Here is a 13,910-nt window from a genome sequence, read left to right as displayed (position 1 = left end):
GTGAATGCACTGTGGAGAAGTTACAAATTTAGACTCCTTTTAAGTGCAATATACAGTTGAAGTGTGTGATACGGCACTTTTATGAGCTCAGGATTCCCACCGGGGGAGGGAGATACAGAGTTTGTCTCTGGCTCGAGGGGAACATTGGGGAGCATAAAATAACACTAAAATGTTTCATACCATATCTAAAACTATGATTCTTTTGTATCTAAATTGACTTTGAATAACTTCCATGTATGCCTCAGAGGGAAGGTTCAAGATAAAATGTTTTTCTGGTCTTTGAAATTTGCTTTTGTTTAACATTTGTTTGCATAGACAGTCAGTGGGGAATAAAACATCTCTTTCTAATTTCTACAAGCCTGAAGTTATGTTAACATTACACAGTCTTACATTCTTATGTGTTACAAAGCAGCGTTTTTCTGCTGGATTGCGCGCAGAATTGGCATATTGTCTAAAACTGGCTCATTGCTCACTGTAACTACACAAGTCCAGCGCCAAATCCTGGAGATAAATCGAAATGCAACTGGTAATCTTGGATTCAGCTTCACCAACTGTTCCTAATTCAAACTTTTGCATTCAGTTGTAAAAATGCAAATATGTTATAAATGTTCACTAACTGGACATCTATGCATGACTGAACAAAAAAGCCACAGAAAATAGTTGTAGATAGAAAATAGAATCATTAGTCTCAGCCAGTAATTGGCAGATGAAACTGTTGCATAGCTACCTGAACCAACAAAGAAGCTACAGTACTGGACTATGTTGAATCCAATAGTTTGCCAAGTAAAATATAGAACATGGAACACTAAACGGATACATTTGCGACAGTTGTTGCATTATAGTAGCTGCATTTTTACATGAGTGAATGGATTCTGGATGGGGCTACAGATGTTTCCCAAAAGTCAACTCGCAGTACATATTACTAAAGTTTTTAATTGTAGTTTTAATTGTGCCATCATCACAGTTCCTTGCATCTCTGGTTCCACCCAGCAGATGTCCTCAGTGGTTCAGCCTATCCTACCATCTACCACACCCACCTCACCTGCTCCAACAAGCCCACCTGTTCCCTCTCTGGTCTTCACTGCTGCAGTACATAATGAACTCTTTGCCATGTTGTCTTTGCATGTTCAGCCAGGCTGCCCAGCCATGTTTTGCCCTAATTGTTGTTTTATTACCTGTTCTGATCTCTTGCCTGATTTACAGGCTTTGATCCCTGCTTGTCCTCGAGTATTGTTTGTTGGCCAGCCTGTGTTACTCCCTCTTAGCTCCTTTACCTGTATTTCTGTTTTTAATAAAACACCATGAAACTGTTCCTGCCTGCCAGATCCCATTCTGCATTAGGGTCCTCATCCATGCTTCCCTGCCACTGTGTCAGCAACACAGTGTTCAAAATCGCTCATTTAAAACAAGCTAGCCAGTAAGAAACGTAGAAAGCCTTTACACACACACACTTGGATTTGTGATAAACTAATAGCAGATATAACCCATTTTAAATCAGAAAGTCTTTTCTTTAGAATATGTAAGAACCATGTGTGATGACACTGGCTCACAAAGCCTATACTGTTAACAGTCTTTACTGCAGTTCAGTGGAAGGGAAAACTGTAAATTGCATTAACCAAGAAGATACTCAAATTCATTTATAGAGAGGGTAACTGCTTACAGTTTCTTTTATATGACAAATATCTATTGATCCATGCATTTACAGGACAAGCAGAAGTTGACATCCTTTCATACATCTACAAGATTCATTTTTCTTAAATAGAAAATAAACGCAGCCTATTTCCCTGGTGCTTTTGTACCACAGCACTTTACAATGTGTCTATGCTCACCGTCAGCCATTATGAGCAATCAGAGTTTTATGTCTTGCTCAAGGACGCTTGAACAGGGGCAAGTGGACCACTTTTTCAAAGAATTTCTGAAACGTATTTTATATGCGCACACTTTCTGTTTATTTAAGATCTACATTAGGTCTTAGTGTATTTTTTAAATTCTGCACGTCAATAAAAAGGAGGTTATAATGGACAACCTTGGATTGCACAGTCCGCGATATGAATGATCTGTGACCAGGATTTATAGTTATGTTTAAGGATACTTTGACACAATGCTTGAATACTGGGTAAGAGCGGAAGTGAAAGAGAACGAGTGCTGTAGGAAAAAAAAGGAGAAAGGTTGGAAAAAATAGAGAATGACATGGGGAAGAGAGAAATAGCACATTAGCACTTATGGATTAGCTGCCTCTCATTCCCAGGACCCGCTGCAGCCCTGCAGATGTGCAGCGCTGACCGAGCAGCCAGCCGGTAGCGGTCATGTCTTAATTAACAAGCAGACATCTGATCAATAAGTGAGGAACAATGGAGAGAGAGACGTGAAAGGTGGGACAGCCTGCACAGTTCAAGGTTTTTGTTTTCTGTTGATGTGGAATAACATTAGAAATCAATAGCACAGCTCGCCCTGCCTCACGCTCCCACTCTTCACTTAGAAGTGCAAAAGATATTCCCCTTTCTTTTTTTTTGTTTTTTTTAAATTTTACTATCAATTTTCAGTCACATAAAACCATTGCTGATCTGTTGATTGTGCATTTTGTGTGCCATGTGAGTCCGAGCCAAACTGGCAGCATGTACAAGCATTGAACAGTGTTAAAAACATACTGACAACAAAACAAACTGAATTATGAACTCTTGGGCTATCAATTATTTATATGTTAATTGTCTGTTCATTTTCTGTTTATGCATTGCTTTTTCTAGGTTAACTATTTCAGATGGAGACTTTCAGCAAGCCTGTTTGTGTGCAGACTGCGTAAGGTTGCAAGAAAAGGAAAAGGCTTTGGGTTCACCCAAGAGACGTTTTGATCTGTACAAAGTCTTTTGTCGTTTTTGACACAGCATCTCTTATGTGATATTAAAAAACTGATAACGGGAACTAAACTATGTATACTGTTTAATGAAAAGGAATTCCGATATACAATATTAAATACCAGCAACCGAGCAAAGTTTTTTTTTGTTGCAATTTTTAAGTTCAGCTGTTACGGAAATGTATTACTCATGTATAATGTACGAATGTACTTATACGGACGACATTTATGAAGAAGTTTAACTTATTTCAAGCTGTTGACTAAGGTATGTTTTCCCACTCAGGAGGACAAGCTGTACGCTTGCTCCTGAGATCGTTCAATACAACCCCATACAAACCCGCATACCTTAACTATAGATCAGCTGCTGCTGGTACAACCTGCGGCACATGCCTGCAGCCATTCACACCTCCTGTGCATTTTAAGCTGTGCCCATATGACGAAGAAGACTGGACAGATGCCTTGGAGCATTCAGGTCTTGTCCGATTTGCTCATACACCTGAGTCAAACAGTAAACTCAGTGCTTGTTAGCTTGTGGCCTGCTTCCTGCTGTGTGCAGGCTATAGAGTGACTGGCTGCCGCAGTTTAGTAAAACACTTTGTGAACGATTTTTGGGAGAATTCTTTTATTGTTGTAATTTCTAAAATATAAATCTTGAATGAGGCAAAAGTTTCACAAAATAACATGGGAATATAATTTAACAACCATTCAGCCACTATCCATCCTTTCTGAGCCTTCACATTACATTCATGAATATATCTGCAGGTAACCTGACACTGCAAATATTCATTCCGTGTGAGTGAAAGTTTATCAGCATTTATGGAGCATTCTGGGAATTCTCGGACAGGATGGCCATTCTGTGATAAGGCTTTCACATTTGGTTGTAGCCAGAAGGCTGCTGAGGTTGGTGGGGACTCTAATCTGTCTCTCCCCACCTGCCTCTATCACCCTCTTTCAAGTGAGTTACTGATCCACCTCTGGACAGAAATCGTATGTTTATTTTCTTTTCTTTCTCACTGCAAACTTTTGGTCGAAAATTGAATTTGATGCCCATGGGCAGGATGGAAAATTGGGCAAAATAGCTTATTTTCCCCACATCCAACCTTTTGCTACTCTTTCTAATGAATGGCAAAATAAGATATCTGTGGGAGATGTTATTCTGTGCTGGGCAGCAGGCCTTGCAATTTAGAACTCATCAATTTATGTTTACAGTACAAGCGTGAAGACTGGAAAGCTGTGCCTGACTGCAGAACCTGTACATCAAATGGCCACAACATTAAAACCACCTGACTCATACTATTTTGGTCCTCCTCATGCTACCAAAACACCTCTGACCTGTCGAGGCAGAAACTCTACAAGACCCCCCGAAGGTGTCCTGTGGTATCAGAGACCAAGACGACCAACACCTCAAACTCTTTGTCATGTTCCTCAACCTATTCCTGAACCATTTGTGCAGTGTGGCAGGGAGCATTATCCTGCCGAAAGAGGCCACTGCTACCATTGGATGCTGTTGCTGAGGGGCATATGTGGTGCAGCAACGTTAAAGTAAGTGTCACAGTAGCACACACATGGATGCCAGCCCCCAAGGTTTTCCAGCAGAACATTGTCCAGACCATCACACTGCCACCATGCAGCTTGCCTTCACCCCATAGTGCATCCTGCTGCTATTTCTTCTCCAGGCAAACTACACAAAAAAATAAAATAAAAATGAACTACACATCCAGCTGTTTATATGATCTAAAAAAAATGTTTCTGCTTTCCATCATGGCAGCATTGAGAGTTTCAGCAACTTGTGTTACAGTAGCTCTTCTCTCAATAACGAGCCATGCACAACTCCCATCATTTGTCCTTCCTTGGACCACATTTCGTAGGAACTAACCATTGCATACCAGGAAAACTCCACTGGTTCGGAGATGCTCTAACTCAGCTTCTTAACCGTAGTCTGGTTCTCGTAAAATTTGCTCTGATCCTTAAGCTGGTCATTTCTCTTGCCTCCAATTCATCAATTTAAAGAACTGACTGTTCACTTGCTGCCTAATATATCCCACCCCTTGACAGCTGCCACTGTAACGAGATAATCAATGTTATTCACTTCATCTCTCAGTGGTTTTAATGTTGTGACTGATCGGTGTACGTCTCTCATCCACGGCACAATTGGGAATATCACACTCCACTATTAAACAAAGACTTGTTATGACATGTGATCAAAGACATCAAGTGTCATGAAGCGTCAGAATTTTTTTGCAGACTATGACAGTTTATGTTCAGTGAGTAATTTGTTTAGACTTTGTGAGTTGCAGTCAAAATAAAAGCAAGAGATTTTTCAAAGTGTGTCCTTAAAGCAAAAACCTGAGCGTGCTCTAAAAGGAAACCTCATAGATTAAACCATAAATTCACTCTTTATTAAACAGGGCAAGCCTAAATTTGGATTCACAGCCTGGCAATTTTGAATGCCTTCACGTTTCACTGATGTGTCCCCGATGATTACCATTTAATCAGCTGCAAATGCTCTTAATTACAAGATTAGTCTCCTACCAATTAGCCAACGTGCTAATGGTTCTAATCTGCCACTGAAGTCGACTGAATTCTAATTAGGGACTAACTGTTTCAATTCACCTAGGGCCCATCTGATGGGTCATTACCAACCTAGTTACCCTCATATAAACCAACTGCAGCAAGCAACACGGGTCCCATTTAGAGAGCAGCTGTGGAGGGTTTACGACCATCATGTGGGCCATTTCCATGCATCATGAAATGACAATGTTTCCATTCCCTGAAAATCACAAAGGCATTCTGATGACTCACTGACGAAAATATTATTCTCTGCAACACTACAAGCTGTGAAACTTAAATATGCACCAGAAAGCCTTCTCAATCTTATTGAAAATGCAGGTTTTAAAATATGAGATGTAGCAAATTAAAGGGTTTATTTTAGGTGAAGAGGGTTGAGTAAAATTCAAACATTTAAAATATAATTTAAAGACAATATCTGGCCAGCATTAAATGGCAGACAGAGTTAGTGTTTTCTGACCAGTTTGTTGTGAAGACTTTACAAGCTGATAGTATGTGTGTTGTATTGTTCCTTTGTACAAAAAGTCACTAAAGGCTCTTTGAATCTATTCATGTTCAGCTTGCAATATAAAGGTATGGAACTTTGCTCATCAGACGGATAAGCAACACTTATTAAGAAAGTATATCAACAGTTGTTTTTGTGTTTTTAACTAGACTAGCAGCTGAGTTTCTGTGTAAGAGAACTTGGCTGTAGATAGACAAGGGACATGACTGCCAGATATTGCTGCCTGGAATACAAGTGACCAACACTAAAGATGTTTTTAAATGGTGGATGTTGGTATCTGTAGTTAGACGGAAAGAATTATTTAGAAGAATGAATTATGTCCACTTCACACCAAATTTGGCAACTGTTACAAACACAAGAATGTTCATAGTCATAAAGAATTGTAGCAAGGAAAAGATTATTTTCATGTCCTGTTGGCAGTATTTTAAAACATTTAACTAAAGAAAGTTCAGCTCTTGGTTTACTACCTGACCCATTATTGTGACATCATATTATGGGATTCTGATAGTTCTGTGGAATCGTAATGTCTGTGTGTAATAAAAAATGTAGAGAGACATGCATTAAAATTGTTCACTTCACTGCAGCCCACTGGAGCCAATCTCCGCCCTCCGTCCTTGTTAGCCATATAATAAATCATTTAGAGGACTAGAGTTCAGTATCTGCTCAGGCGGTCGCTTTTACCCTGATTTAGATGAACAAACAGAATTTTGGGCTGGAATGAGTTTACAATTTAAACAAATTTGTGGTTACAAACACTGAGCAGCTAAGTTGGTAAAGGAATTGTTGAGACACATTTTCCTGTTGAATTTATAAATTTCAATTCATCAATCTTTGAGCCTTTTCACATAATTAGGATGCCTACTTATCAAAATGCATCTGTGGCCTTTTGTCATTTATTTCCATTATTATCTGGACAGGTAAACGCATATGCTATTGCAGCTTTTCTGAAACTTGGTTTCTATTTTGTTCGCTTCATGCACGCACACAGCAACACACGTGTAAGCACACCCCAGTGATGCCATGGCTTCACATTCAGGGGGCTGGACTGCAATGAAAATGCAGATAAGATGACAGACCTGAAAGTGACACAAACTAGGCAACTTCACAGTGCCCCTTTTAATTCTGCTGTTCAGTTGAGGGTTCTTTTTAAAGTCATGCATGTGTAATTTCTTTTTGATTGACAGCAAATGATAGAGGACAATAATAAATTAATGCTGTCCTTTGGAAGATGGGAAGCAGTTCTATTTGATTTCGTAAAACTCTGAATCAAAACTGGTCAAAATTATTCCAGGATCATAACTTTATTTAGTTTTTTGTCTAAGCTGGCTTGTTTATACTAGATGCATCCAACCACATGCCACAGAGAATCAACAATCAGCAGGTTTTCCTGCTGATCCCCCTAGCAGGTGATTTTACTGATGAGATCTTCCTCTGCAGACTGTTACCACTCTTGGCACTGCAGGTAATACGTAAATTCTGTGATCATTTTTATATGAGTCGGTCTGTCACCATCCAGGAATCTGAGGTGTATTGACATTTCATCAAAGAACTTCTGTTGTTTTGTGGAAATATTACCTGAATAAAGGCTATTTTTAACTCACAGAAAATTGGCAGCTCTTTCAGTGACAGAATTCCATTGTGGTTTTCAGGTTTTGACTGTGTCGATACTAAAAACATTTCTCCTGCCAGGTTTCATGCTATTCACAGAATGACAGTTGAAAGTCAATACAATTAAGAAGACACAGAAAACAAGTAAATATGGATTTACAAGGCAGAATTCAAAATATTTAAAAAAATCTACAGTGTAACTGCTATATAAGGAAAGGAGTTCAACTCAGCATGTCTGTTGAGGCCTTGTGCGTACATGTAATGCCTTTTGGGGGGAAACAAAACGCCCCAGAACAGTTTGAAATAGGTTGTAAACAGCAACACATTGTTTTTAATTGAAAGTTAGAGAAATCATGATGTACAAATTGAAGGTGTTCCAAACGCTGTCAGAATTTTTAGACGGTATTCAGACCCCTTCATTTTTCGCACATTGCAGTGTGTGGTATATTTAAATGTACATAAACATACTCATACTTTGTCATCAGTCTACAATCAATGATTGATATGGAAAACTACACATATGTGTTTAGAAATTTTAGCAATTTTACTGAGAACCAAAAGCTGAAATTTCTCATTAACAAAAGCTTTCCAACCTCCATCGTTAGCACTTCAAACTGTGATCACGTTCATCCTATGTGCTTTAATAATCTTTAAATATATTTAGAATTTGAGTGGAGGCCCTCATGTGGCAAACTACATGGATAACAACACACATTTTTCATAGCAGATATAGGGCAAATCCCAAACTCTACCCTTTGGCCCAAACTAAACCCTCACAGACATAACAGACATCACGGCTGTAGTGCTTGAGTTCATTAGTTTGTGAAGGCTCGAAATGGACAGACACTGAACTCTTTGGGCATAACTCCAACCATTATGTCAGTTGAACAGCGCGCTGCTCATCATACGGCTAATACCATCCCCACAGTGAAACATGGTGGTGGCAGCATTGTGGTGTGCGGGCAATTCTCTGCAGCAGTGACAGTGAGATTTGAATGGGTCAGAACTGAATGGAGAATGAACACAACCAAATGCAGAGAGGTTTTTTAATAAAACCTAGCAGTGGGGTGTGAGTTCACTTTCAGTACAACAGTAAACAAAAGTGTACCACCAAAACAAGACTGGAGTGACTACTACAGTCTCTGACTGTCCTTGAGTGGTTCAGGTAAAGCCCAGATTAAACCACACAGAACATTTGTGGAGTGACCAAACGATGACATCTCCAAGACCATATCCCAACCAACCTGACAGAGCTTGATGGGATCTCCAGGAATGATGGGATAAACTTGTCATATGTAGGTATGTAAAGCCTGAAGAGTCTTAGTCAAAAGGACCTGAAGCTGTAATGATTGCCACATGGGCTTCTATAGAGTAAGTGGGTTTTTTTGTGTGTGTGATAACAATTTTGTTCAATTAAAATGAAAGAGGTCTGAAAACATATGTAAATGAGTCTTACCTGCCCTGCACTTTGATATCAGATATTGCGTAGAAGTATCTGGATAGGTTGTTCTCATCCACCATGGTGGCTCCAGTGGCTGGCTTCAGCAGCCTAATCCTCAGATCAGTAATCGTGAAGAAGTCCCTCAGGTTCTTGGTGGTATCCAGCTGGCCATATAGCGAGGCCATGTTGTGTAGTCGAGGGCCAGCAAACAGAGCAAAGCGATCCTTTATCTCAAAACGTACCGTCTTGTCATTCTTCCACACGTAGCCTCGGGAGTAGTCTTCAGTGCAAATGATGTCCAGCAGGGTGCGCTGAGTGAGGTCATTCACTGTCTTGGGTTCCATGGTAAAGGCGTCCAGGCAGTCAGTGGCGTAAAACTGGTAAGGGGTCCAGGTCCGGCCATAGTCGAGCGACTTTTCCAGGACCATCTGCTCTGGTCGGCCTGACTCAAAGGTAAGCACAATGTCATCAGTCAGCTCGATTGTCTTGTTCCATGACAGAGTGATGTTGACCTGCAGAGGCTTTGGGTATTTCTTCCATGACGTTGACTGCCAAAAAGTAGTGGGGTTGCGGCCTTCAAAGTCAAACATCAACTCAGGAGGATGAGCCAGCTCCTCAGTGGCGGCGTCACATTCATTGTTGCACATATAAGGGTTCTCCTACAAGAAAAACACAATTACATACAAGTAAGTGCACAATGCAACCACAGGACAACAATGTGTTTCTCTAAAATCTTGCTTTTTCTTTTAGTAAAATGTAGGGTTATATTTAGGGACACAAGCAGCATATGCGACACCATAAAAGAAATCTGCACCTAGTAAGGAAGTACATAACAGTACATAAAAGAAATAATGCAAAGATAACATTCAGTGCATTTGTTACTTGTAGAACTATTGATGCATTTTTATATAACACAATCAGTGCAGAATCACTCCACCGTAAAACACAGTACAGCAGGTACACTCCATACAAACGCAAGTAGTATTTACCAAAGGAAATAGGACAGACAAATGAAAAAAATAAAATAAAACAAAAGAAATCCAACAACAACAACAGAAACTATGCCTACATGAATTATACCTGACAGCTTGGTCATTAAATTAAGTTTTCACAATATGCTGACAAGGACATGGTATTATGGTACGACTGACTCCTTTGAATTCTCTCAGAGAGCTGCTCCCTGTGCTAACTGACGGGTAGATAACCCTACAGTAAACTCATGGATCAGAGTGGTGGTGGGAAACAAACTGAAATCAAGGCCCAGGATGAAAATATCCAAAATTTCTAACAGTTTATCTTCGTGCAGAAATAGTTTTACACAACAAACTTGGCAGGGACAAGCTGTGCTCTGTGGTTTTAAGGAAGCAAACTCAGTAACTGAAATGTCAAAAAGGTAGTTAAATATTTACTGTTGTATGAAATATTCTGTGAAAAAGTGGAATCCTTGAACACTTGTTACTTATAGAGCAACTTGTTGTAGGAGAATCACCAAAGCCATTCCAAACCCTAAAGCGTCTCTCAGGTTGTCTGTTGGGCCACTTTGTCTTTAAAGGTTGTTTACGCTCCCAGTTCCTCACTGTCTTGTTATCCTATCATGATTCCACTGACATACTCAAGAGCATTTCTATCACATTCAGGTCAATGTGTACTTTATAACCAGTGTTGGTTCTAGAGCTGCAGAAACAGTGACCCTCTCATTAAGATGCCACAGAGGCTCCCATATTCTCGTTCACCGTCATTCCTGCCTACACTGCCACCCAAATTGCCGGTGTAATTGATATTCCTGTGTGGTATTTCAGCTGAGATGGGAATGGAATCCAGATGAGTGTTTCTTATGAAACACGCAAAGGGACATGCATTTTTCATGGGCCTGCGTCTGCTCTGTACTATAGACATTCAGTGAGTCTGGATGTTTGTGTGAGCACGTTTGTAGGGAGAAAGAGAGGCGCTCTTGATTCATTTGTGTTTGTTTGTGAGAGGGATAGAGAGCTCTGAATGTGTTTGCTTGTGTGTGCACATGCAGTATGCATTTGTGTGTGCACAAGTGTGAATGGATGGTGAAAAGAGGAACAGAGGGAGAGCTGAAGCAGGGCCAGAGAGCAGAAGACACACTCCAATTGACATTCCTCTCACCTCTGCTCCAGAAACAATGAGGTTAAGTGCTGATGAGATTCAGATCAACTGTAAAGCGATTCGATAATCAGCAATCATCCGACACTCTACACGCAAAATTATCTAAAGGTGAGAACACGGCTATCCGCAACATTCGTCACTTATCTCTCGAATATTGCAGTGCATTCAGCCCAGACTGCCACTTTGTTGAATGAATATCCCTGGCAGGAATACTGATAGGCAGACACCATTATATTTCATCTGAAAAGACCAATGGCGGCTTTTTGTCTTTGAGTAAGTACTCTGAATTCCTCTTGCCCAAAGAAAAAAATGTATTTGGTGCTTTATCTTCTTCACAGGAGAATGTATGGATGACTTCCCTGTTTAAGATACAGATCTCCAGAGTGCATTTTATTTCCTATGGGACCGTGATATGCTGTCAGTGACTTGCTCCTCAGCTAAAAGCAATAACTATCCGATCTAGTAAAACAAGACTGAGGAATTCTGGGTCACTATGTCTGCTCAGCTGACTCAAAGAAGCATTGCATGATCCAATTAGGAGGGTAATAAGGGTTATGGTGCTAAGAAAGAGTGTGAGAATAGAAGCGAGTGGGAGAGAGAGAGAGAACGTAACCTTTTTGCAATGTTTTTTTAAAGGAAGATATCAGCTGCTAAAAGTGTTCTCCTCTCACGCCCATGCACACCCACACACAGACAAAGCTAACACAGAGCTTGAAAGGCCACTGTGTAGCCTGAAACCAGAAACACAGAAAAAGAGAGTGTTGAATGAAAAAGTTAAGGGGTAATAGGGGGGACGGTGGTGGCCTGAGTTCTGCCACAGGGACAATAAATTGCACTTGAGTCAACTGTTTACCAGTGATGTGTGCTGAGGCTCGTTATATTCCCTACTTGTGCTTGAACAGGCATGGAGGTCTGCTTAGAGCTCAGACCTTCATAAGAGAAAGGGAGGGACAGAGACGCTGTAGGAGAGAGTGATTTCCCCGTTGTCATTCAAGACCATGATTTTTCACTTCTATTTGTTTCATTTGTTGTCACGGTTTGGTTTGGGGAGCAGCGGGTTGGCTGCCTTCGTGTCTTCCGAAATGGGAGCCTTATTCACAGATGATATAAAGAACTTCAACCGCAGCGTCCGTGGCTAATGAGAAAAACAATTTCCTGGCAAAACAGTGAGAAGCAGAGTAAATAGAAGCTTTAAACAGGGAGAAATTTGCCTCACTACGCCAGCAGAAATGTTCAGAAAGCAGTGGAAAGCAGTCATAAATTCAGTTCATTATCATTCTCTTGGTGCCTGAGTTGACTTCAGGCCTTCAGGGACGAGATCGTTCAAACCAAGGGGGCCATTCGTATGTGGGAGCCGGCTGGGGACAAAGCTGCCATAAAAGCTCAATTTATCATTAATAATACTCAATAATTTCTCCAAGTAAAAACCACCATGCTGGTTTAGGTGTTTAGCTGAAATGAAGGACTTGGAGAAAGGCCAGGACCTTTCATTGGATTTCCTGTGGTGGTTATTTAACATCAAAAACAGTGCCTAATAAAGATCAATACTGTCTACGGCCATTTAAGACCAAGGGCTTCAGTGCGACGCCTGGGGGCAGCTATTGAAGACAATAAACCCCATCAAATTGATCCTTTACCTGCGATCATGGCTGTAAGAGGAAACGGCCGGCAGAGGATTTAAAACAAGCAAAAAAATTAATACCCAAATGAGACACGGATCAACCAAAACACTAGGAGCTGGCCTAACAAATAAACTGCGGCCATGAAAATATAATCTAGTTTTCAGTGAGGGGGTATTGTACCACTTCTAGATGATGTCATTGTATTCAGATTATGGTGAAATAAATTTACTTTTACATTTTCCATCCATCCATCCATTATCTATACACTGCTTAATCCTCACTAGGGTCGCGGGGGGGCTGGAGTCTATCCCAGCCGACTTAGGGTGAAGGCAGGGGACACCCTGGACAGGTCGCCAGTCTACTTTTACATTTTGAAATACCCAAATAAATCTTTTTATAAAAGCAGTTGATATTGGGCATACGCCTACAGACATTATTATTTCCCTACGATATCCTAAATACATCTATTTTTATCCATTTAAGCATTTATGCATGAATTACATCACACGTTACATATTAAAGGGGCATGCTGTCCAATTTTATGCCCTTATCTTGTATATCTAAAAGCAGTTTTCTGATCTCTAAAACAATGACTGATTATGCAACGGTGAAGCCATCTAGGTTTTCTTAGCTTGGGCTCTGAGAAGACACATATTTTAACAGACAAGAAATGTAAAAAAACAGGCATTTACAAATCAGGGACCACTAAAAAAACAAAACAAACCAACAAATAAATCGATGTTGCATTGTAAGAACTGTTGTAGACAACATCCTTGGAGCTTGACCCAGACACTAAAAACTTAGTTTTGACTTATTTAATTTTGACCATTCTTTAAAACAAACAAACAAACAAAAAACAAACAAAAAAATCATTTTTTTGCAAATCTTCCAAATTTCATGGAAGTGAAACAGTAAATCATTAACTATTTAATGCTATATACATTTCTCACTATATTTTTTTGTTGCAATATAATGTTTGATTAAATTAATTTGTCAAAATCTAAATTTAAATGTACACAGGGTATCACAGATCCCATTAACTCAACTTATTTCCATTCAGTTTTATTTATATATCGGCCAATTCATAGCATATGTAATCTCAAGGTGAAGACCTTACAAACTAATAGAGAGAAACCCAAAAAATCCAAAGACTCTCTTTGAGTAGCGTTTTGGCGAGCAGAC

General features: G+C 40.0%; 1 protein-coding gene across 1 annotated transcript in view; it reads right to left on the bottom strand.

Moving 5' to 3' along the window:
• The window catches only part of LOC103353958 (netrin-G1-like), a 54,912-nt gene that overhangs the window by 22,299 nt on the left and 18,703 nt on the right, over positions 1 to 13,910 (bottom strand). Inside the window, exon 2 of the mRNA XM_008277165.1 lies at positions 8,989 to 9,632. Coding sequence (XP_008275387.1) covers positions 8,989 to 9,632 — 644 coding nt within the window. The remainder of the gene's footprint in view (positions 1 to 8,988; positions 9,633 to 13,910) is intronic.

The sequence above is a fragment of the Stegastes partitus genome, unplaced genomic scaffold (genome assembly GCF_000690725.1).
Source record: "Stegastes partitus isolate 25-593 unplaced genomic scaffold, Stegastes_partitus-1.0.2 Scaffold90, whole genome shotgun sequence".
Taxonomy (NCBI): Eukaryota; Metazoa; Chordata; class Actinopteri; family Pomacentridae; genus Stegastes; species Stegastes partitus.
The sequence above is the reverse complement of the archived record's forward strand: the minus strand, read 5'-3'. Positions and strand labels throughout refer to the sequence as shown.